The following is a 26,575-nucleotide window of genomic DNA, read 5'->3' as shown; positions in this document are numbered from 1 at the left end:
AACAAAGAGAAAAGAGCAAGTAATCCATGAAATAGGCAGGTGGATTGACATGTATGAGTGTTAATCATTAGAAAATGAACATTAAATTATTATTCAATGCTAAGGGAAAATGAACAAAACTTTCCTAATTTTTATTTTATACCCTGCGGCAGATTACTCATACAATCAGATTGGTGGACTACAGTGATTGTACCCTAATGCAATAAAATTAGATGTTTTTTGCAGTCCAAAACTCTGGACTGGATGCCTGGATTGTCCTCTGTTAGGTGTTGAATTGAATACAGGATTGAATTCCCCACGGAGCTATGAAAAATTGGGTAACCTTGGACCACTCACTGCCTTTCAGCCAATGCAGCGTTACAGGATGGTTGTGAGCATAAAACACGGTCCATAGAAGAGTGGGGCACACTACCCTGAGCCCCTTTGAGGAAACTTAGATTATAAATACAATAAATCAATTTGCCTGTGCATCCATTTTTTACTTCATATCTTCTGGGGCATGACACCCAGCTCAGAAAGAGCATTGCCTAGCATTCAACTTAGTCCTGTTCAGAAGGAGAGAGAGAAAGAGAGAAAGATAGATGCTTATGAAGTGAATGTTAACTTAAGGAGAGAAAAAAATTGGAGATCTGGAAAGCGCTTGCAGCTCTGCTTTCTTAGCAGGTATGAGTGTGTGTGTGTGTATCAAAGTTGGTCTTTCTACTTCCAGAAGGAGTTGCCCCTCTCAGTCATAGGCCAATGCCTTTCTCTCCCCCTCTGTTTATTTTTCCTGCCTCCATCTGGATCAGGCTGATATTGTAATCACCCTGATGCACATTGCCTCTCTCTCTCTCCCCCTACTCTCCCCCCTTTTCTCTCACACACAATGTGCCATCCTGACAAGGCTTTTACTTCAGATAAGCTGCAATGTGTGTTTAATGAATACAAAGCCCTCGCTGCGCTGCTGTCTCGGTTCCTGCCCGTGTGCTCCTCAGCCAGAAGGTAATCTCCAAGCAGAGGGAGGGAGGGAGAAAGGGAGGGGGAGTACCATCGGTTCTGCCTCTTCTGCAATAGCCATCTCCGGAGTGTTTTTTTTCTCTCTCTAAATGATGCTAAAGTTGATAACAGGCTCCAAGTAAGATGTAACCTCTTATCTTGCCTCTCCTCTTAGCTGGTGGAGAATTTACATTTAAAGATTAGCCTGGAGTGAGACGAGAAGAGGGATCTATCTACCTGTGTATGTTGGGGAGAGGTGTGATATACATCCTGCCTCCCCCCCCCTCATTTATTCAACCGCATTTGAAAAGGTGGGATTATTTTCCCCACCTTTCCTCACTCCACTCTGTTTATGTTTAATTGTTCAACCTGATTGGATTTAGTTTTTTTTTTAAAGAACACGATAAAGAAACCGGGGCTTTTGGGTGCGTGGGGGAAAAGATACATTGACGAGCTTTTACAGGCTGAAATGGGAATTAAAAATGAACCTCATAAAAGTATAGTTCATTCTTTTATTGAATGAGAACAGGAAAGAAACTGTTTTTTGTGCAAGATTTGCCAGGGTGTGGGGGGACTCTGATGATTTTGGAATTGATGATCTTTTTTTTAAAGAGATGGCTTATGTCTCTTCAACTCTTCTCATCCATCTTTACTAAAGTTCTTCCATTCATGTTCTGTAGGATGGGTTCAGGATGAGTGTGCATGAATAAGAAGTCCCAAGCAGACTAACTTAGACGTGCCTTTAGACAGATCAATGAGGTTTACTCTTTTGTAATAGTTCAAATGGGTTTTTAACTATTGGGTCCTTGTAATAGGATGTCTGATTTGGATTTTATACCTGGATATGTGAATAATTTCTGTCAAAAGAGTGATACTACAGTTTAAAGAAAGACGATTTGTGTTTAATGTTAGAATCTTTGATTTTAAATGACATGGCTCACCTTTTCCTATGTAATATTTTTTTACATAGTTATTATGCTCAGTAGTCTTCAAAAAAAGAGAAATAATATAATTGAGAAAATATTGTACATTTCTAATTAATATTTTAAAAACTTTCTACTACTGTAAATATTTAAACTAAAAAAATGAAGTGAACTACAAATCAGCCCAGAGAATTGTTGTTTGTAAATAAGCTTCTTAGAAACCAAATATGCCTTAACTCGGAGGGGATTAACCTTTTTGCTACAGTGCTTGGTCAGGTGTATGCATAGCTAGTTAAAGAAACATGATCCAATAGCTGCAAGCCTAATTAAAATCTGTTTAAAGCTGAAAGGGGTGGGAAGTCATGGATCCATGTTGACAACAGAAGATCAATGGGATGAGACAATAGAGTCCCATTACTTTACTTGCATTGACTGAATATATTGACATTTCAGGTTTACGAGTGCCTCAGTAAGCAAGCATGATGGAACACAAGTTCACAAACCAGAAGGCAGGAGTGCCACATATATTATTGTATGTTGTGTCTGCCTTCAGGTCTCCTTATTATTGAACCAGAATAGCAATGGATAATTGCAGAAGACATGGGAAGGTTTTGATCTCTATCTGTTACAAAGAGCAAATCTTAGGAATTTCTTTAATTGTCCCAAGAATATATAGTATTTCTGGGTTTGCATTTTCACATGTTGTGTCAGGGACTAGTAGCTTTACCTTTTTTTCTGTGAGAATTGGTTGGCAAATGTGTCAAAACCTATTATTTATTCAGTTCCACTGGATTCACAGATTTAAATTACACCATTCATTTATCATACAATCTCTTTCTCTGAGTCCATTTCAGAGAAACAATTTCTGATATAATTGTTGTGATTTTTTTTTTTTTTTTGCTGGCATCTTGGATCATCAAGTCTACTGCCTGTGTGTACTGATATCTTTTGAAGACAAGTTAGATATGAAACATTAAAACCTTTATTATCTCAAATTCTTTGAGACACTATAAAATGGAACCAGTAATACAATAAAACTCATCAGTGTTAGGCAAGCCTGGAAATGAAAATTAATTTAAAGCAGACAAAGAACTAATATGACAAGAGTCACCAGTGATTTCATTTCTTTTTAAAAATGCCCATGAAAATATAGGATAAATTCAAATAGTACTATAATAATACAACAATTGTGGCCATGAAGTCAACTCCTGATGTTTCTCTGAAATGATGTAGAGAAAATGAATCCTTCATAACATTTTCGTGAAAATTTTAGGTTTCCGTTTGATCAGCAGGTGCTGCTGAGATGAAAGCCACGTGCAAATTTTCAGAAGGCCATAAGTGTCAATTCAGAAAAGGAGAGTGATAAGAGAAAATGCAATCAGTTTTCCTGTTTTCAATTTGTGCAGGATTTGAAGAGCTGTTTTGTTAAACTGCCACATCTGTTCCAATATGAATATTGAACTACTTTCACTAAAAATAACACCCTATAATTTGCAAGCCACTGCAATCTTTTGTTAATGTGAGTGGGTTATTTGGGGGGAAAATTGGTTCTGAAAAACTGATTCTAGATTAATGTGCACTTTTGCTTATTAGTAATTTTATCAGGAGCAGGAAAATAGTATTATGAAGCTAGGAATTTATTATGATAATGAGAAATAAATGTGTTTTCTTAAGTAAACATTTGTACGTTGTGTAGCACTCGTTAATTTTTGGGGGGAAAAGTCACTTTGAAACCAGTCTTAGCATATATTTTCTCTTTATTTTAACATGACATTTATTCATTTTCTACTACTCTCCCATTCTGCACAATAATACAGTGCCTGTTTCTTCTTAGACCAGCAAATCAAAATTTTAAGGTAATCAAGAGTATCTTAGTTAATAGGTCTTTCAGCGCAACTTTTTCCATATTTAAATAAAATGGCTAAATTATGCTTGAGTGTATTCATTAAAAAGTCTCTTCAGTCACGTTGTTAATCAAGTTTTATGGAATGCACAGGATACAAATTTTAAAAGCATGTGTGTAATAAAAAGTATAGAATAGGCAATAGGAAAGAGCTAAGCATTTGTGAAGTCATTTTTTTTTTAAACCAATGAAGGAAAAATGCTACATGATAATTCAAAATGTGGTAAATTAGTATGAAAAAAGAGATTAATGTGCCAAGGGATTTTTTGTAATTGCAATATGTACCCAAGTTTTAAATACATATTTTTCTTCAGACTTTTGGAAATGTTATAAATACAACCATTGGCCTACTAAAAATAATACATCATCGGGAGCTCATTTGAATATGTAATGAGGTGAATTGCCTTAGTGGAATAATCTACAAGTGAAAGGAAAGTCTCGGAAGAACCTTTACTTTTCTTAGTTTCTGCTCAGTAATCTGTGTGGACTGTTACACAATGAAACAAAACATCTAAAGGAGAAGATAGCCTAGGTTACAAAGCAGTTCTTGTAATAATTGCCATTATAGGTGAGACTCCATCTAGTGGATAAATTTGTTCTTCCAGTAGCAACAATGAAACTGGACTATTGTTATTTTAAATTATTGGTTAGCATTGGTTAACATAGGTCATTCTCCATCACATTTTTAAAACAGAGGAGTGTTAACCACCATCTGAGAAAGTAGTTTCACGGCCCACCTCAGTTATATAGGAACCTGTAGTTACCTCGATGGCTATAGGAAGCTTCAATATCTGCCTGGCTGGATGTTAATATGCAATTTGCATAAGTACCAGTCATTACCACCAACCAGTTCCCCTTTGTGATTCACTTTAACTGAAGAGCTATGGGCTAGTTGCTTGCCTGACTGATGATGACCGCACAGTCACCTCCCTAGGTGGTAGTTCAAATGTCATGTTTCAATTCGCTGGATCAAAAGACTTTCCACAATGGACTGTCTGGCTGATATTCTGTTTTCAGTGTAACATTTCCTGATTGGTCTTAGAGCAGCAGGATGCAAACTACTCTCTCATCATTTTATCACAACATGTTGTGTTAATACATATAACAAGGTGGCATCAAGATGTTCATGTTGACACTTGCCATGATTTTTCCTCAGTAAAAAAAAAACTTTACATCATTTATATCTGCTTTAATACCTTCAGCTAAGTATTTGTTTTCCCCTAAAACAACAATAGCAAATGTTATTTGTTGTTCTCCATGATGAAAGGTTTGTATCCAAGAGTGGTACATTATGATATAAATAGAAAGCATGGATGATACATTTAAAATAAACCAGTTAAAAATGTAAAGTAGCATAGTAAAAAAAAATGCTTTAGGGCCTGAGAAAATGCAGTTTAATGAACTGATTAAAAGCATCTACTCAGATGGGCCTTAACTGTATTGGCTATTGAATGACAGCATTCCAAAGAATTAAGATGATAGAATTGTTATATGGAAGAATGGATAGCAAGAGACAGAAATGTTTGTTCCAATATGATTTTTCTCTGATATTGAAACAGAAGCATGCAAAAATACTTGTGCAAAGGAAATTTGGGAAGAATGCTACAGTAGATTAAGAAAGCATGCTTAAAGAGACTTCCAGGTAGAATTGTTTGTTAAAGCGATTAAGTCTCTCAGCTGCCAGAAATTTGATAGCATTGCCAGACATTTATGAACAATGGTGCCAGATTGTGGGTTTGTTCTTTAAACATAAATTAGTGCTGTTCCTGAGGTGGGGGGGGGGGGGGAGTCTGACTATATTACAGAGAAACTTTAAAAGGTAAATGTGTCAGCAGATTCAAAAGAATAATAGAATTAGGATTCCAGTTCTGGATTGTGGAGTTGTGTTCTTTGAGAGAATGACTGAAAAGATGCTTAACTTTATCATTTTTTACCTAGCATTCAAACATGACTTTATCAGGTTTTTTAAGTATTCTGTACAAAGCTGACTTGAAGTGACATCCGTACTTATCAGATATACACGCTTCAGGTCAAAAAACATATTTCCAAATAAAAGGCCAATCTATTTTTCTATACTTCCCTCTTTCATAAACCTTAAATGTATTGCATTTATTAAAATTAATAAACAGTAGTTGTACAATGAGTAGAGGACTAATCCCATACACAATAATTTAGGCACAAATGGTCTTATTATAGATAGAACATATTTAGACAATGACATTGTTAGATTGATCCATAAGCTAAACAGTACAGCATTACCTACAGCAATAGCATTTAGGACTGAACAGGTCTATTTCTGTGGTTGAATTTTTCATTCATGTTGTGATTTTTAGTATAAAAAGCCATGAGAAAATTCTACAATCTTCATATGCAGTTCACTTATGCATTTTTGTGCTGTTTACTCTAGCATGTATTTTCGATTGGCCACTGCATCACAAAATATGAAAACCATAAAATATTTTTATTTAGATTTGCATATTAGTTTGGAGAAGCATGAATGAATATGGTTTGTTTTAACATATGAATCAAAACAATTTCTTCCTCATTCCTAATATTGTTGTTTTCTCTCTCTCTCTCTCTCTCTCTCTCTCTCTCTCTATATATATATATATATATATATATATATATATATATATATATATATATATATATATATATATCTATCTATCTATCTATCTATCTATCTATCTATCTATCTATCTATATATATTTCAAAGCTATTGTTAAGAGATTGCCATTGTCTTAATTGAGTTTCCTTTGTCTGAAAATCTAACATGGATCTTAAAATATTACTCAAGATAGCAAAATCGGCCTGCTTGCAATTATATATCATCTCACTGTGAACAATATTTCTAAAGTTTTATTCTCCAATATATCTTCCTAATTATAAGGGAAAACAGGTATTGCAATACATATTGGCAGATGTTAGTTGTCAAGTTTCACACTTGCATTTATGAGCCAAGGTTCAGTAACTTTGCTTTCCCTTGGGACAATCGAAACTGCTCTTTGTGTTTTGAGGTGTTCCTATTTCATAATAAACACAATTGGGGCATATTGCACTAGTAGCATGCATGAATGTTTAAACAAACATAAAGGAAGAATATTCATTTAAAAGCATTATCATTTTACAGGGTGGTTCAGGTTAAAATGATATTTGAATAGGAAACCTTGGGTGTTTATGATCCTCGAGGCCCATTGTTAAGGATAATAAATAAGATTAGTTAGATAGTCTGGCTTGGTATAAACTGGTTTCCTATGATGATCATTGAGGTGACAATAAGGTGTTAAAATAGGTTTGTCAATCTGTTAGTTTTTATCCATATCCTTCTATACTTATTATTCATGTGTATGCCCTTGGGATTTTTGAAGTTGAGAGCCTTGAGCCTTGAGATTTTTGAAGTTGAGAGCCTTGTAGAAGAGCAACACAATGAAAATATTTATTGTTATGTCCCCTTCATTATTTTCATAATTAACTCAATGCAGAAAATATACCTGACCTTCCTTCCTCCTTTGTGGGATAATACTTGGGATAATAATAATGTTTGATATAATGATTATAATGGTGAAAGATGGTCACAGTTTAATGATTCTGTTTATAGGCTACCTTAAAACAGAGAGGTGGGTCAGTGACATGGATGAATAAGAGAAATCCTTATTCATCCATGTGCCTAGTGTACTTGTAGAATATGAAGGGGGGAGACCAACAATTTAGGCAACTGATACCAATTTTGCATTGATACACTTTCTTTGATAAATTTTGGGTGTATGTGTGAGAGAGGAGAGAGAGAGAGAGAGAGAGATCAGCTGCAATAGTGGTAGCAATAGGCAAATAATGTTTGCAGCTGGGCAATTACAGAAGTCCCTAAGATCCGCAACTGTCAACCATGAACACAGATGCCTTCAAAGTTATGTTTTTCTTCTGTGTGGAAGTCACTGGCATGGAACAGATGCCTTCATTCTGAAGAAATCGGACACTGGATATAATTGATTCTGTCTTCTCTTTGTTCTCTAGGGATGGTCCCTCATCTATGAGATTAGATAAAGGAGATGGAATAAAAAAGGGAAAATAAATATTTGTAGAGAGTTTTCATAGTGTGATACGAATCAGACTATGAAATTCTGATCTATTTGCAATGTATTTTTCTTTTCATATTTAAAGATGGATCACTTACTGTATTTTTGTTCATTGTTTAAGGAGTTTTTTTTAAATTAGAGTTTCTTCTTGGCAAGTATTAAATCAACAAGATTGGAACATGATAATTTATCAAGCACCTGACTGCTTAGAATGTAATCATCAAGTAATGGGTGATGTTAGATATGTACATAAATACAAAATGACTTTTGCACTACATGCAAAAGACCTATGTTTATTATTTGTTCTTCTCTTAAAAATGGCAGACTTAGCTGGGAGATGTTGTACAAGTTTAAAAATCCACAGCTTTTTCTTTGTGTTACACTGACAATTTTGCTAAGCATCCATCCTTCCTTCTTTCCACCATCATAATTGTTAAGGAACACATTACAGTGAACAAAATGGACCTTCTTTAATGAAAAAAATAATTAATCAATTAATTGTAATAACTATAATATATTGAATTGAACTACATATATATTGAATATAATATGTATATTGAATTGGATTGAGATTTATAGCATGATTAACCCGACCTTTGATTAGCCACATCTTTCAGTGAGATAACACTAAATTATTCAAATAACTGCTTGGTTTGCTTTTTGGAATCCCATTTTCATCTTTCCAGAATAATATAGAAATTGAGGCTCTTTCTCATAATAAGTACTTTGAGTTCAACTCATGTCTAACTCATTTGAGAATTCAATTTGGGAAAACACTAGAGATAGAATCTCATCTTCTGTACTGATTCTGTAACTGTAACTTTGGATACTGGCCATTGTAAAACAGCCTCTTTGAATGAACTTGAATATATATATCCCAGTAAGGAATCCCAGTAAGGGTATGGCTAGCTGATGAGAGCTAAATAGCTTGAAATAGATCTATACTAGTCTCCCTTTATTTATTTATCAGCACAAATAAAAACACACACACACACACACACACACACATACACACACACATATATATAGTATTTGTGCTGATAAATAAATAAATAAAAATAAATATATATGTATTTAGTGACACTGAATATATATATATATATATATATATATATATATGTGTGTGTGTGTGTGTGTGTGTGTGTGTGTGTGTGAGAGAGAGAGATATTTGTGCTGATAAATAAATGGAGACTAGTATAGATTTATTTCAAGCTATTTAGCTCTCATCAGCTAGCCATACAGGATCTATCGTGATGGACTCTTGTGACGAGCCGATTGACAGATAATGGAAGCAGTTAGCTTCCTCCCATAATTGGGGCATACCAGGGGTTGTGACACTATATATATATATATATATAAATAATAATAATAAAAAACCCACAAATATAACAAAGGCAACAGTAAAAATATTGGGTTTCTGTCGTGATGGACTCTTGTGACGAGCCGAAGGACAGATGATGGAAGCAGTTAGCTTCCTCCCATAATTGGGGCTTACCAGGGGTTGTAAAAATCTAATATATATATATGGGCACACCAGGGGTTGTGACTTTAAAATATATATATATATATATATATATATATATATATATATATATATATATATATATATATATATATATATATATATATATATATATATATATATATTGCAGAGTCTCTAAGCTGTTGAATGATTTAGTGCATTTTGCAGTAGCTGTTCTTTGCTAGCTTGCTTTTTCTCTGCACTTATAAATATTAATTCATACCTAGAGGCAAGAAATATCCTTTTTTCCTTTTAGAATTATTCCTAAACTATTTGAAATATTATAATCCCCTTGTTGTTATATTCAGTTTTGTTCTTTAAATTACCACTGGTAGTGGTTGAGTGAAGTTGGCTGTACTCCAAACCAGATGATCAACTAAAAATGTGATGTTTTATATCCTAATTGTTCATAGATGCTGAATCACTGTTCGTAGCAAATTTAGCAACAACTCAGGTGTTCCTGACTGGAAGTGTTCAAAGTTTCAAATCTCTTTTGTTTTCAAGTCTGGAACAAAATATCAAGATCTTAAAGTGCTAATGCAATCTGCATTACTAACACATGTTATGTTCCAATCATTGTCTATTAATAATTACAGAACTATGTATTCTATTCTTCCACAGTACAGTACAGCAGGACATAGGGATGTATCTTGAAACTTAGTGCAATAACTATAGTGGGAGGTAGGGCTAAGAAGATACAATTAACTCAGTTGGGATTACTTCTGAGGACTGTGTGCTGAACATGTAGAATGACAAACTAGGACTGAGTATCCTAGACCCAGATTTTTATTCTGGCTATGAAGCGAACTGGGTGACCTTGGACCAATCTAAATCTTTCACTGAAGGAAATTCACATGGTTGTTGTGAAAATAAAATGAAATAGAGAAAGAACCATATATGCTGCTTTGGATTTTTCAAAAGAAAGAGGGAATAGACATTTATTTCTTAAATAGAAAAAATAAGCAAGAGCCAAAATCTTCTCTTTCTTCCATCCCATCCCATGAGACAAATTTTTTTGAAACAGACATTTTTAATGTCAGATAATCTATTTCTCTTTGTTAAATACAAATTCTTCGTATTATGTTTCATTCTCCCTATAAGATCTATTACATTCTTAAATGACTAAAGAGGGGCGGGGACCCAAGGGTACAGGTATGTAGTTAAAATGAAGTTGGTTCCATAAATTTGGGCTGACTTTGGCATGCAAACGTTTAATTTTGTAGTAAGCATTATGCTTTGTTTTTTTACTTCCTGCACTACTTTTGTATCTCTGCTTTGTGATACCATTTTAATAGGAAGGAATAAAAAGCTCTCTGTGATGGGATCATAGTAGCTCCTTTAGTTCATTAACTGATGTCCAAGTACATGTGATGGCCTGGTAATATTTTGAAAAACAGATCGTCGTTTTAAAACATGTGCTATTCTTGTTCCAGATTGCTGGTAATCAGAATTAAATATTTCTTGCTGTTAAATATTTCATTCATATGGTGGGAAATAAATTGTTGTAGTTAGTTTTGAAAAAACAAACAAACCAGACATTGTGATATAGGCCTTATATTGCAGATTTTATCGTGACCCGTCAAAACCGCGGTCCACAAAAGCGCGATCGACGAAAGCGCGCATTTGACATCACAGCGTGACGAAAAAAATTAAAAATTGAAATAAAAATAAAATTAAAGCAAGCCGATTCACATAAAGGTAAGGGTTAGGTTAAGGGTTAGGGTTAGGTTAAGGGTTAGGGTTAGGTTTAGAGCGTTAGGGTTACGTTTAGCGTTAGGTTAAGGGTTAGCGTTAGGTTTAGCGTTAGGTTAACGGTTAGGTTTAGGGTTAGATTTAGGGTTAGGTTAAGGGTTAGGTTTAGGGTTAGGTTTAGGGTTAGGTTTGGGGGGGTTAGGGTAAGGTTTTCGCTTTATTTTTACATTTTTCGATCACAGCGCGATGTTTTCATCGCGCTGTGATGACGTCAAATGCGCGCTTTCATCGACCGCGACTTTGTCCTCCACGGTTTTGTGGTGGAACCGATTTTATCACATTTACACTTTAATTGCCCATCATAAAAGCACTTTTGCAAAATTTTGCAATATACTGCAAATTTTTGAAATTTGGGAGCTGTGGATATCCAGGCTACAGCCCATAGCTTCAAACTAGACTCTAGATTTGGAATTTCTGTTTTGGAAAATCACATTGAATATATCCCTCCATATCTATTGGACAGAAAGCAGTAACTATACAGTCCAGTAGCCAAGTATAAAAATGGAATCCTTAAAAGTTAATGTATTATATATAATAAATAAATGCTTCATCAAGGTTTGGATCAATGTTGGCTTCTTTAACTGAATTGAACAAGTAGTCCTCGTTTAGCAATCACACTTGGGTCTACAATTCAGTCCTTAAGCGAAATGATTGCTAAGTGAAACTCTGCTTACAATTTTACTTCAATTTATCTTTGCTTTACAACTGAAAATTGTAAATGTGAGGAGTTATTGGTAAAATTGTAAATGTGAGAAATTACTTTTTTATCACCATCCTAAGTGGGAACAGTCACTAGTAAAGGACTATTTGTAGTTAAGAGAAACTAGCTTCCAGGATTCAAGTAAAAATAATAAGCTGTAGATGGTTAAAGTAAAATCCTGAAATTTCCTAAGAGCTATTCCAGAAAAGGGATTAAAATTAATATTTATAAACAGGACAGTTTATCAAATTTAGAGATCAGAATACAAATCAAATGTACACATTCCTGGGACTAAGGTTTATAGCAATATTCAATAGCTATATTTATTTATTTATTATTTACTCAATAATACTCTTGATCTGATAAGGTTGGAATGACAACACCGACAAATGACTAAGTATTAACAGTCCTACTAGTATAATTTTGTCTCTCTTAGGTTTAAAAAAAAATGGGATATGAACATTTTGCTAATTATGTATCAGCAGTTTTGGCTCAAGAGTAATCTATCTGGCAAGTCTGATGCATTTCTCATGTGATTTGCTGTTGCTGAACAAATTGCTCTCTCTTTTCCAATGGTAATATAATCCTGTGTATGCTTAGGTGATGAAGGGATTCCTGACAGTAAGTAAGTAAGCAATGCAGGAATTGGTAACTGCCTTTGATTTTCTTTTACGTTGATTTCAATATGTGTAATCTTTACATCCTATTAAATACTTTGAAAGATAAACTGATGCAAGAATGATTGGGAAGCCCCAGCATCCCCTCTTCTTAAAACCTTAGCTTGGCTGAATATCTTACAAGGGAGTGGAAGGAATAAGATAAATGTATTTTTACTCTAAGGTTAACTGATTTCAAATAGAATGCACTCTCTACTTATTGCATTCTGTGAAAAATAAATACATTTCGCATATGGTTAAGATTGATCAAAAAATATTCTGCATGCCAGTGATTACATTCCCATCTGTGATTAAGGATTTCTGTCTGCATCTGGTTTTCACATTATATTTCTGTAACAAGAATCTTTTATATGGCAGAGTTCATTCTCTGTATTTTCTATTAGCTGCAGCTTGAACTACTGCACGGATCACAGATTTACACATATGGCTTTAATTACTTCATACCATTGAGAAAAAAGTAATATTTGTTTGGAAATGTATGTTTTCAGCATTTCCATGGTTATGCAACACGATAAACTTTTTGAATAATATTTTTAGGGAGACATACAAATTGTTAAAGTTTAAAATCCTTTTGGCTGGATTTTAAATTGGTCCAGACATTTTAGTTTCAAGATTGCACATTAAGTAATAAAAATAGTACCGTATATTGCCTCCTCGCCTGTTTCATTTTTAGATGTAATAGAAAGATAGAAATATATATTCTTATAATTATTACTGCTGCTCTACTATGACTATAATTTAAAATGATATTTTAGTGGTACTTTGGAAGGCAGAATATTCATAAAAAGAATACTTCAGTTGTAATATATCCACTTGCATGGAGTAAAACCAGTTAAATTTAATGGAACTTACTCCAAGTAGACTTATAGGGAGGGTACTTGAATGACACATGTCAATCTTACACAGATGTAAAAGATCAGTGCTATTGAACTGCAAATGTGTTCTTCATATTTATGTTTAGGATATTTGTCTTGATAAAAAGACAGGATGCACATTCAATAATTTGAACTCTGTTTCTTGAATAGAAATACGTTTGTAGGTATGAGTGTTATGACTGAAATGGAACCTGCCAATGAGGTTCTATTGTAACTCATGAGAGTTGTAAATTTGGTAATCCGTGTGACTCACCATATTTTATATTGTTATGCAAGTGGTTGTAAACTGAACACCAGAGTTATATAGTGAATTGGCCCATGGTTCTCTGTCAAAAGTAAATGCCGGTTTTGGGCAAAACCATCATAAAACAAGCTCATGTGACTGGGACACTGCAAATCAGAGGTGGTATTCTACTGGTTCACACCGGTTCAGGCGAACTAGTAGTAGTGGTGGTGCGAGGTTCTGCCCACCCAACTTGATATCATCATGCACACTTTGCGCACGCGCTTCCGCTACCAAACTGGTAGCGAAGATAAGAGGATTTCATGCCTGCTGCAAATGGCTGTCAATGTGGCCCAATTGTTAATGCCTGAGGTGTGGTCATGTGACTACATCAACCTGTAATTTGAAATCTGGTTTATAAGTATCCCCCAGGTAGATCGATTGTAACTTCCAATGATCGCTAAGTGACTAAGTGATTGTAAGTTGAAGTCCAAGTCTAATGCACCATTCTAGAAATCCACCTCTAATACACCGCACCAGAGCTGTTGTGGCGCAGTGGCTAGAATGCAGTACTGCAGGCTACTTCTGCTGATGGCCAGCTGCCTGCAATTTGGCAGTTCGAATCTCACCAGGCTCAGGGTTGACTCAGCCTTCCAGCCTTCTGAGGTCAGTAAAAAGGAAGTCCCAGATTGTTGGGGGCAATATGCTGACTCTATAAATGGTTTATAGAGAGCTGTGAAGAAGTATATGTCTAAGTGATATTGCTATTGCTATTCTTTGCAAATAGCTACTGTGTGTCATTTAAACAATTTTAGTACTTTAGTTTGCAGTATCCTCTATATAATTAATTCTTTCACTTTCTATTTTTTTTAAAAAGACTGTAGGTATTCCAAGAATGAAAAAGGGGGATACATTTTCAATAAATAAGTAAATATAGCTACATTAAACATTAAATGTTTTGTTTAGTAAACTTGCAAAAATGTAGAGAAATTATGTTCCTTTAAAACTGTTTTCAAATATTTGTAAATGTCTGTAAGATTTATTTTGTAATGTGCATGAATCAGTATAATTAAATATATAACCTTTATATTCTGCTTTGGATCTCAGAACACTATTTTGATAGTGATTTTGCATAATTTTTATAATTTGCCAACTGCTAACCCCTTTTCTTGCATTAAACAGAACTGTGGAACCTATTAGTCAAATGATAGTTGTTGCATAAAATAAATTATCTGATTCAAAATAATTCTTGATATCCCAAAGCATAAACATTATTCTTCTGAGGTTGCATGGTTTAAGGATATGGGTTTGTAGCTAACAGATATTAGGTAAGCAAAACATGCTGCCTCTAAGTTTAATAAAATAATTTTTAAAATGTTATAACAATATAAAAGTTATTTTTTAATATAAAAAGTTACTTTTTTATTAAAAAAAACTGAAAAATATCTTATTTGTGGGCTGATTTGTTTTTTATAAATATTTAACTTACATTAAAACTGTGAGAAATTTGCCTGCAAAGGAAGCATTGATTGATAATCTAACCCTGACACCTCAAATATGGCATCCGTGAGCACAAAATTGTGAACTACTAGGCCAGAGTATAATCGGTTCCAAATGATTTCCAAGAAAGTGAATGGATTGATTTTCACTTGCCAATATTTTTTTACGCATGCATGTACGTGTGCGTGCACATACATGGATGTGCTTGGGGAAGGGCTTTCTGATTCCAGTTTTTCCACCTTTATCTAACATACAATCTGTCCCTTACTAAACATGAGAAGACTCCTGCGAGTCCCTTGGACTGCAAGGCGATTAAACCATCAGTCCTAGAAGAGATCAACCCTGACTGCTCTTTAGAAGGCCACATCCTGAAGATGAAACTGAAATAATTTGGCCACCTAATGAGAAAGAAGGAGAAGAGCCTAATGCTGGGAAAGATTGAGGGCAAAAGAAGAAGGGGATGACAGTGAATGAGGTAGCTGGATAGAGTCACCGAAGCAGTAGGCCTGAGGTTAAGTGGACTCCAGAGGATGGTAGAGGACAGGAAGGCCTGGAGGAACGTTGTCCATGGGGTCACGATGGGTCGGACAAGACTTCGAAACTAACAACAACAACAAACTTGAGATGACAAAATCTGGTGGTGAATTTGATTTCTCCTTTTTTTTTTCCCCTACCAATTTTTCAACAGGACACGTTTTTTTATCAAGCCACTTGAGAATACAGAGGAGGGGACACAAGGAAATCATGGCTCCTGAAACTCTTTCCTTTCCTCCTTCCTTCCTTCTCAATTTTTTATTTCTTTTTATGGTATTAGTCTTAATTTCTTTTTTTCCCCTTCTTGTCCTCTGTGTTCTGTAGAGCCAAGACCAATTGCCTTTTCAAACTGCAGCACTACACTGCAGTTGATGACATACAACTGGAAGTTCTCACAACTAAGAGTGGCTTGCTTATACTGTCTGTGTGTAGAGGACTGTACACAAATTTTTGAATCATTTTTTTGACTCCTGGTTAACTGCTTGGACAAGTTTGTGCAGTTTTCTTGGCAGTATTTTCAGAAGTGGTTTGCCATTCCTTTCTTCCTAGGATTGAGAGTCTGGCTCAGGAACCCCCATAGGCTTTGTGCTTAGGGCAAGATGAGACATTCCCCTCTCCTGGTTTCTATCCTGTTGTTTTAAACACTACACCAAGCTGGCTGTGTGATAACATTACACAGAACAGACAGACATTTTCTGTAACATTGTGTTATCTTGATGTTTTGCAAAACAAATGCATATTGATAAATTACATTAGGAAAATGCAGAAATAAAGCAAATGAAACAGAGAGAAGGTGCAGGTTTTATATTTCCATTTATCTAAAAAAATGTTTCCTTCACGGTCTGGTTGAACCTTGGTGACTTCATTGGCAATCCTTGGAGCATTCATGGTAGCCCTATTCCCAGTCTGAGCTGATTGTAATTGTCTCTGAGATAATTCACTTGAAGTACTTTGAACAAGCCTGTTGTATCTGCTTAGTTTAATATTATTTTCCCTTTATGCTTAGTTGCCCTTGAAGAGTTTCCTCCCCCCTTCTCTTTGGTTAGTGCATTTTACTCATTAAGACGTTTTGTAGGTAATTCCATTTACTTGAGAACATGTAAACCTTTATGCAGGGTTTTTAAGTTAAACAGTAAAGGCTCGTAGCATTGAAAGAATATGCAGAATCCCAAGAAGCTGCCTAAACTGATCACCCTATCTTTGCACTGTCCTTAATCACTGTCAGTGATCCACTAGAGTTTCTGGTAAGAATTTCTTCCTAGCTGAAGATACTAGAGTTAGTAACTGAGATTCTATCAATAGAAAGTGACTTTATAACCCACTGTAGTTTTCACTTTGTTAAGACAATATATGCATCCTTTGACTAGTACTAGGGGGTGTAATATCAGAAAAGTAAGCACCATAGTCAATGGTGGGTTCTTACCAGTTCGAACTGGTTCAATTGGATCCAGGCCTGCCACGCCCCCAAACCAGTTCTCATAGGCAGCATCACCTTGTTTTTCAGTTCTGTGCATGCACAGAACAATTTAAATTGCACTGCGCATGCACTCAGCGCACACACAAGCGAACCGGCAATAGTACCTGTCGGAACCTACCCCTAACTATAGTTAACAGAGGCAGTTTTTAAAAACTTAGGAACCCAGCTTTTTGTTTTGCTATTGAACAATCTAAAAAATAAAGCCCTAAAACAATCTTAAAAAGAAAACAGAACCAACAGTACAGAATAGAATAGCTTTATTTGGCCAAGTGTGATGAGTCACACAATAAATTTGTCTCTGGTGCAGAAGCTCTTAAAGAAACTTTAAGGTTAGAGCATAGTCTAAAAGACATCTTGCTAAGAGTCCACAAAAATGGAATGAGAATTATATTAAGAAATACTTAATCCCTTTTTATTTGCCTAACATTTGGGACAGAAGAAAGAAGCTCCATGCAGCTTCTTCTGAAACCAGATAATTTTGCTGTGTTGCTACGTTGGTGCTTGGGATTTACCAATCATTTCAAATCTCATATTTTAGTTCTAGCAGATCCTGATTGCAAAGAGGCAGGGTGAGAACAAGCAGTTATCCAGTGGGCAGCCTCCTTTCTTGATGGTGCACAAATTGAAATCATTGGGCTATGAAATTATTGGGATATTACATGATATAATATCTCTTTAAATCAAAGAGATATTAGTATGGCAGGTTGCTGGGCTGAAGAATATCTTTCAAATGGTATCCAACATGATTTGCTGCATTTCACTTATATCACTGAAACCAATAAAAAAAACATCAGCCGAAGGAACAAATTTACTACCTCTTAGGTGGTTGGAGAACTAGATTTGATTTGGAAATTCGAATCTAATATATAGTTTTGCAGGAGATGGTGTCAACAACAGAGTCCATGACATGAATCCCAAAAGTTTCAGATTTAGTTCCTTGCTGTTTGCACAGTAATTAAAAAGGACCAGGTAACCACTGATAAGAAAATTTCATCTATTTGGACTTTTGGAAGGCTGAGTAGATAATTGAGCCTTATAGCCTGACCCAGGATGTAGCAGTTGCCTTGGTTTTTCTATAAACAGTTGATTTCACTTAAATCTTGGAGGTCATCCAGACTAGTAATTTGAAGCGTAATCCAGCCATCAGTGTGGCGATATAAAACATATCTCATTAGTAATATATTGTTACAGCAGTGGCTGGAATGAGGCTTATAAATTATCAACCTGAAGGAGTTCATAGTTGCAAGCTATATATAATTGACTTTATTACTCATTCAGCATTTTTTTGCATTTTCCTACAGACTTAAACATTTACTAATGTATTGGGTTCGGATTGTAAATACAATGCAAAATATTGCCTTTAGGATTATGCCTTTTGTTCTTTTTTAATTATTTTTTTTAAAAAAGCATCTAGTATTAACATGTAAACAGAAGGCCTTTGTGCTTCAGACTGGCTGTGATATGTGCGTTTTTGTTTTTTCCCCCCTTTTGTTGTTGTCAATAGAAAAGATTGATCACTGGACTGGTGAACGTAATAGCTGTCCCAGTCAGAAAAGGAGAGAGGAAAATGATATCTGTCAAAAGAAACACTTGGAGAGCACTGAGTTTAGTAATAGGTGACTGCCGGAAAAAAGGGAACTTTGAATTTTGCCAAGGTAAGGAACAGATTTGTAATTCAACATGCTGTTTTTGAGAAGAAAAATAATGATTTTTTTTCTTGTTTCTTAACTGTGTGTTTAAATCTCCTTGTTATCTTATATATGTTTTATGTTCCTCCTAAATTATTTGGTATCTAACATTGTTAAGCTTTTGGATTGTAGATGGCAAACTTAAGAAAATCCATAAAAAAACATGCCCCATTTACTTTTATCTCAAATGAGTGAAACGCCCAATTGATGGGGAAGAAGACAGATATGTAATGAACAGATACACTTTGTCCCTGCTTGCAGTTTCTTCCCCTCCAATTTTGGATTTAAATTTCAACAGTATCCATATACAATCAGACTTTCTCCCTATTGCTTCTTTTCCTGTGCCCCCCTCCCCCCCCCCCCCGCGAATCCCAGTTTCCAGCATTGGCTAAAGAAAAATAAAGGCCTAAGCAGGGTTTTAAATGCACTTCGTTGTGGGAAAGAGCCATCAGGTGTAGTCTGAGCAGTATATCTTAGCATTCGGCTGATTTGCTTTTAAGTCAAACTATAGATAAGTGTGATATCCTGATGCAATCAAAGTTTAAGCCTGTGATGTTAGGTCCTCTCCCCAAGGAACAAAAAAGATGAGAGACTGCAGGAGAAAAGATGATTATTTAAGCTATTCTTGGCTTAATTTTAAGAGCTGTGGCGTCACAGTGGTTAGAATGCAGTATTGCAGGCTAATTCTGCCAATTGCCAGCAGTTCGATTTTTACCAGTTCAAGGTTGACTCAGCCTTTCATCCTTGCGAGGTCTGTAAAATGAGAACCTAGACCTGTGATGGTGAACCTATAGCACGGGTGCCATAGGTGGCACGCAGAGCCATATCTGCTGGTACGCGAGCTATCAGCTCCAACACAAATGCACATGAATGCTGTTAAGTTTGAACACCCCTGGGGTTTTTTTTCTATAGGGTTAGGGGTGCAAGGGTCTTGTAACTTGACAGCTTTAAGACTTGCACACTTCAATGCCAGAGTTCCTGAGCCAACATGACTGGAGGAGGAATTCTGGGAGTTGAAGTCCACAAGTCTTAAAGCTGTCAAGTGTGAACACCCCTGGGTTTTTTTTTCCTAAAGGGTTAGGGGCGCAAGGGTCTTGTAACTTGACAGCTTTAAGACTTGCGTGCTTCAAATGACAGAGTTTGTCAGCTAACATTTTGGTTGCTAAACAAGCACTCCCATCCGGTCACATGGCCAGCAAGCCACTCCCACAAAGCAGGCCACACCTACAGAAGAGGTTCTAAAAATTTTTGAAACCCACCACTGTGCTACACATCTGTTCTTAAAGGTAGTTCCAGTATATGGCATAGCAGTGAAGAACGTATGAAGGCTTACAGACTATTTTATGCTTAGTGTATCAATATTAGATCCAATATGTGCCCACAAAATGAACAGGAATACTTTGAGTGGCAGGTGGCATATGTACAAGTGGGATGTTTTAGATGGCATATTTCCCTCCTTATCACACATAGATATTGTAGTTTTCAATGTATATGAATGGCTCCTTAAAACTATACATGTCTAACTATTTATTCAGAAATAGATCCAGTGGCACTAATGAAGGAGTTGTAGACAAAGTACTTTAACGTAGCATCAACACTGCTTTTAAAGTTGGAATCGTTTTATGATTTAGATATTTTTTGGCATTCTTGCAAACATGTCTTTGAGTTCTAATGAATGATTCTAAAGGAGTTGAAAGGGCAACAATATTTTGATATTTGTACCATTTGATCTATATAGGTAGATAAAGTAGACGAGGTGTAAGGTACATCCATTACAATGACAGTCTTGGGTTTTGGAAGCAATCCATGATAAAATGTAGCTTTTTTCTGCCTTTTGAGCTACAAAGATTTCCTTTGGCCATGCCTCTGCAAAAAGGGAAGTCGTGAATCATTTATTTTCATGAAGTCCTACATAAAGTATGTTTATTTCAATCAGACCAGTTCTTATTAAACCTTCACCATCATTTTACTTGACCAGCCTACAAATGTTTTTTTTTTCAAATGATATACAGTATGTTCATATTTTGCCTCATGTACAAAACGTCTTGTGTCTTATTCTCTAACTGGTATTTGACTGAAATGTTGGGACTACAACTACCAAAATTACCAACAAGAATCTTCTCCAGAACTTATAGCTGTCTTCTCTTCTCCAAAAGCCTGATTCTTTGGGGAATATTGGCCTTCTGCCATCATGTGAAATTCTGCAAAAGTTTGTAAACTTTTTTTGCTGGAGTGCTTTAAATCCCGTTTATTTCAGGGCAAAATGAAATACATCTTTGTTTCTCTTTTAGTGAATCAGTGTGTTTGAAAATCAAGTGGTTTATATGGATTATAATAGATTTCAGAAAGTTTTGAATTGGAAGGTCAACAAAACCACAATTTTAAAATAAATTTTGGCAACTTTCAGACCATAGACATGCCTAGATCTCCCTGCCATCATGCCTCTAAGATTCAGTAGCAAACTGTTGGTTACATTGTCACATTTTTCAGGGTTTCCTTTTTCTCAAAGGTTATTTCACAGGGGTCCCACCATACAAATAATTTAATGTTACTGAGGGGTGTTCACAGGGCTGCAGCAATCACCCCATGATAGACCAATCTTTTTTACCTACATAGAAAGCCTAGTGCAGTGATGGCCAACTTTGCTTGTCTTGGGTGCCAAAAGCACACACGCACACGCTACTTTGCTCGCTCGCATGCCGACCCCCAAAATTTAATGCCGCCCCACGTTGTGCCCCCTGCACATGTGTATGTGACCCTACTGCCCCGTGCATGTGTGCATGGCTTTTTTGGAGCCTGGGGAGGGCGAAAATGGCCTGCCCCACTCCCCCCGGAGGTCCTCCGGAGGCTGGAAACGGCCCATTTTCTGACTTATGGTGGGCCCAGTAGGTATGTTTTCTGCCGTCCCCAAGTTCCAGGGGATTTCTAGGAGCTGGGGAGGGTGAAAAAACAGCCCAGCATGCAAACCGGAAATTTGGGAACAGACTTCCAGATTGCCTGTTGAGTCATTTTTCTCCCTCTGGAGCTTTCAGGAGGCTTCCCTGAAGCCTCCAGAGCATGAAAAACGTCTGAAAACCAAGGCCGAAAATCAGCTGGCCAGCACGCGCATGCACCCTGGAGCTGACAGGACAATGCCTTGCATGCCCTCAGAAATGGCTCCCCGTGCCATAGGTTCACCATCATGGGCCTAGGGTTTAATTACAGAATTGTAGGCACTATCTTGTATTTTATACCACTTGGACCAGCTGATTGTGGAAAGATTTGTCTCTAACCCATTTCTTTCTTTTTCTTTTTGTAACTGAGCAGGTGTATCGTTTTTCATTGGCTTTTAAGAGTTTTGTTTTGCTTGTAGTTTTAATTCTATTTTATTACAGTTTGTGGTTATTATTTTTGTAAGCATACATTGAGATTGAGCAGTTTATATATCACGCCAGATGATAAATAAATTGCCTTGTATATTTCCTTCCATGATCTTAAAAGTCTTTTTTTAAAGACTTTTAAAAAAAGGGGGTTTTAAAACTTTTTTTTAAAAGTACAAATATTGTTTTCCTATTTCCTGGACTACGACAGAATTTTCCACAAAGCACTAGGATTCTGCTAAAGGTTGATGGTCTTCTAAGTTTTAAAAAAAAGTTCTTTGGAAGACAGCCAATTATATCTCCTTAGAGTTTTCCCCCTTGATCAGAGGTTCCAGAATAGTTTTTTTTAAAAAAAATAAGAAGTTACAAGAAGTTATACTGTCTGAAAAAGTTTGAAAACCCATAGCCATACTTCCTTCCCTCCTTAAAGGCTAAAACACAATGCTTCCCCCTCCCCATCTCTAGACTGCAAAATAGGTTGCTCTTTTTTTGCACAATCTCTAGTTTGCTTGTCCCTATCTAAAAGCATCTACTCATTAGTAGGCACTTATGAGATTGAAAATTTGGCCACTGATCTTAAACTGAACTAAAAATTTTCAAACAAATTGAGAAGCAATGCTGCCTTTGAAAATAATGTCAGGAAAGAACAATGCATACAGCAGCAGCCTTCTTCCAAGGTTTGGCTTAATGGATGTATTTCCTTTACATTTTTAAAGAAGTTGCCCTTTCAATGGTGTGATTTAAGTATCAGATTTCATCTGCTTGCTAATGAAAAACAGAGATGAAACAAGCCTGAAATATCAGTATTACTTCCTCAGAGACCAGTAAAACGGTTAAGAAAGGTGGCTGGCTCAGTGGCTAAAACGCTGAGCTTGTCGATCAGAAAGGTCGGCAGTTCAGCAGTTCGGTTCGAATGCCTAGTGCTGTGTAACGGAGTGAGCTCCCCTTACTTGTTCTAGCTTCTGCCAATCTAGCAATTCGAAAGCATGTAAAAATACAAGTAGAAAAATAGGAACCGCCTTTGGTTGGAAGGTAACAGCGTTCCATGCGCCTTCAGCATTTAGTCATGCCGGCCACATGACCACGAGTCTTCTTTGGATAGCGCTGGCTCTTCAGCTTTGAAACAGACATAAGCACTGCCCCCTAGAGCCAGAAACGACTAGCACATATGTGCAAGGTGAACCTTTGCCTTTACTTTTACCTTTTAGTCAGACTTTCAGTGGTGAAATAAAACAGTTACACTCTTAAACTACTTGTCTACTGCAGTTCTTGGAAGGGTTTCCATTTCTATCCTGCTTCTTTAAAAAACATTGTGTTGAGGATCAGAGAGAACCAGTTTCACATCCCTACTCAGCTATAGAGCTCTCAGCCAAGCCACATTACAGGGATATGGCAACAAGGGTAAAACACGTATGCCTGGTGAGACCCAAAATGGGGACATAATTATAAGCAATTTGGAGATTAATGAGAATTAAAATCCCAATATAGGAATTGTATTTATTGTATGTGTGTGTAGGCAAGTCAATATTGACTTCTGGTGTCTGCCTGGATTAGTCCCTGCAATTTTCTTGGCAATATTTTCAGAATCGGTTTGGCATTGCCTGCTTCCTGAGAACTGAGAGAGAGAGAGAGAGAGACTGACCCAAGGTCACCCAGATGGCTTCATGCTTTAAGTGGGACGAGAACTCCCGGTCTCCCAGTTTTTAACACGGTAGTAAAAAAAAATGGAAACCCACCATTGGTCAACAATAATAGTTTTTATTACTCTTTCAATTTAAAAGTTTAATTTACTTGTCACACATCACCAATGAACATAGAATTAACATGTTAAAAAAGCTTAGATTAATTATTACATTAATATCCCAATTTCCTTCAACGGATAGAAGTGCAATCAGTTTTGAAAAATACTTCCACTTGTAATTAACCAGACAGTATTTTCATAAGCAAACTTACAACAAACTATGGAACACCCTTTTGCTAGTTTCATTTAGGCATACAGCACACATAACAGCATAAGATATAGCAATTAGAAAAATGATGGAAGTCAATATTTATGACTCAGTGTGGCGTGAATGCACTTTGTTGAGGTTTCAGGACTGCCTACACCCCTAATAAAAGGTTCATCTGGCTGTATAGGAATTCTTATTCTTTATATAAGCTGCATTTATTGATCATTTTAATTTCTTACTTGTTTTTGATTTGTTGATGCTTATATTTGTTTAAAGTGATTGACATTAGTTTCAACTTCTGGAATAGATATCTAACAATATTTCAAGGTGCTTTGGAAAACTAGGGTTCAAAAGTTGCTTAAGAAATTAATTGTACTCATGATTTATACATCTTCCCAGAGGTAAGGATAAAATTAGTCATAATATTGATTGATTGGTCAACAGGAATTGACTGACTAGCTTATTGCCAGAGTCTGATGTTGGGAGCTGCCCGAGAGGGATTGACCCAAAGTCACCCAGCTGGCCTGTGTACTAATCCAGGACTATAATTTACAGTCCCCTGGTTTCTAGCCTGGAGTCTTAACCACTAGACCAAACTAGCTGTCTCATCGCATTTACATATAGACAAAAATATCCAATTTAGTACACAGAAATTACTGGCAGTAATCATCCCATTCAACCATTTTTTTTCTTGTGTTTAGTCATCCCTTAGTTAGTATTACTTCTGAAGCCACATTTTGTATAGTAATTTTACTTTCAATTTCAAGTAATTGCTGGTATAATTATATTGAGCAACCTCCCTTCGCATATTTATTTTACAGAAATACGCAGAAACGAGTGAATTATGTCCTTGCTATGTCAGTTGGATGTTGTCCTAATTCTCTAAAATGTTAGTAATAAACAATAATATAGGGATAAGCAGTCATCCCCCTTTATCTACACATTACAAAACAAAAGGATAAAGCAAAATTGATTCAAGTTTTCAGTGTGATTAGCAGGAAAAATAAGTGTAGAAAGAAAAATAAATGTATAAAGAAAAATGCCCACATATTGTACCTGTGATTTTTTATTTTATTTTAAAATTACATTTCTAGAAATCCAGATTATATAGCAAACCTTGCTTTGGAGTAACTGAAGTCATGTTCTCTTGACTTCTCTTGTCATATCTTTGATTTCTCTTGGACAGCTTGATTTTGTGGACAAGCTAAACCCAAGGCCTGTTCAGTGCCAAACCACAGTTTACTGTTATCTCTAAACAAACTATAATATATGTGCCCTGGCCTGTGGTACATCCTTTGTTTTTGCAAGCACGGGGATTTAATGAAATACTGAAAAGCATTGATCATGCTGGTTGAAGCTAAATGTAGTTGTTTTGCAAAATATTTGGAGGGCACCAGTTATTCCCATATTATGGGAGTGTACATAAAATCAGCGCTTCTAAGTACAACTGATTTCTGGCTCAGTTGCAGTCCATTTGTTTGTGTAAGTCAGATTGAAATGGAACAATTAAAGAGGTGACTATTCTCTTCAACTTCCTTTCTCTGACTATAAGAAAATACTGGGCTAGTGGCCAAATTCAGAAGTACAAACAAAATAGAGTAAACGCATTATATAAAACATATATTAAAAATAAGAAGAATTCAGCTGGAAAACAGTATTTGAAGAAAAGGGAAACATGAAGCGTTTTTGGGTTTTTTGTAACTTTTTTGTTCTGCTATAACAAACTCTGGATTGCTTGCTTCAGATTCCATAATGTTTTAAAAAATGGATCTTTCATTATATGGATTCACCTTTACATAGATAGACCAAGGATCTATTGGGTCGTGCTTCCTGCTAGTACTTATATAATTGGTGTTAGTTTGACAATGGCCTTGGAGTGTAGGACAACCTCATGTTCTTAAAGGGTTTTGATTGCTATCCCTTACTTTTAACCATGTTGTTTGATAATCCTGAGAACCAGGAGTGGGCTTGAAAAATTGCCACAACAGGTTTGCTGCCCTGTTGCTGGGTCGGCGTGGCCTAGTCAGCCTCCTGCACCGGGGGGGGGGGAATTCTTTTGCCCTCCCCAGGCTCTGGAGGCTTTCCTCAAGCCTCTGGGAGGGTGAAAACTGCTTCCCTAAGGCTCCGAAGGCCCTCCAGAACCTCTGGTAGGCCCATTTTTCACCCTCCCCAGACTCTGGAGCCTCTCCTCAAGCCTCTGGGAGAGCAAAAACTGCTTTTCTCGGGCTCTGGAGTACCTCCAGAAGCCAGAAACAGGCACATTTCCAGATTCTGGAACCTCCAGTAGGCCCGTTTCCCCCCTTCTCAAGCCTCCATGTGGGCCCTGGACTTATCTGGCATGATGAAGAGGCTGCGTGGAGACTCCTGGGAGGGGAAGGGTGGAGAGAGATGGGCATGGCCAGCCAGGGGTGGCATTTGGGGGTCCGCCGAATTGGGCAGAATCC

At 36.3% G+C, this 26,575-nt stretch overlaps 1 protein-coding gene across 1 annotated transcript in view; it reads left to right on the top strand.

Annotated features, from left to right (window-relative positions):
• RUNX1T1 (RUNX1 partner transcriptional co-repressor 1) overlaps nucleotides 1-26,575 on the top strand; it is a 152,108-nt gene that overhangs the window by 8,113 nt on the left and 117,420 nt on the right. Inside the window, 1 exon segment of the mRNA XM_032223359.1 lies at nucleotides 18,640-18,790. Within this exon segment, the coding sequence (XP_032079250.1) occupies nucleotides 18,703-18,790 (88 nt within the window). The 5' untranslated portion in view covers nucleotides 18,640-18,702.

This window comes from Thamnophis elegans, chromosome 8, assembly GCF_009769535.1.
Source record: "Thamnophis elegans isolate rThaEle1 chromosome 8, rThaEle1.pri, whole genome shotgun sequence".
Lineage (NCBI taxonomy): Eukaryota > Metazoa > Chordata > Lepidosauria > Squamata > Colubridae > Thamnophis > Thamnophis elegans.
This window is presented reverse-complemented; position numbering and strand designations above follow the sequence as displayed.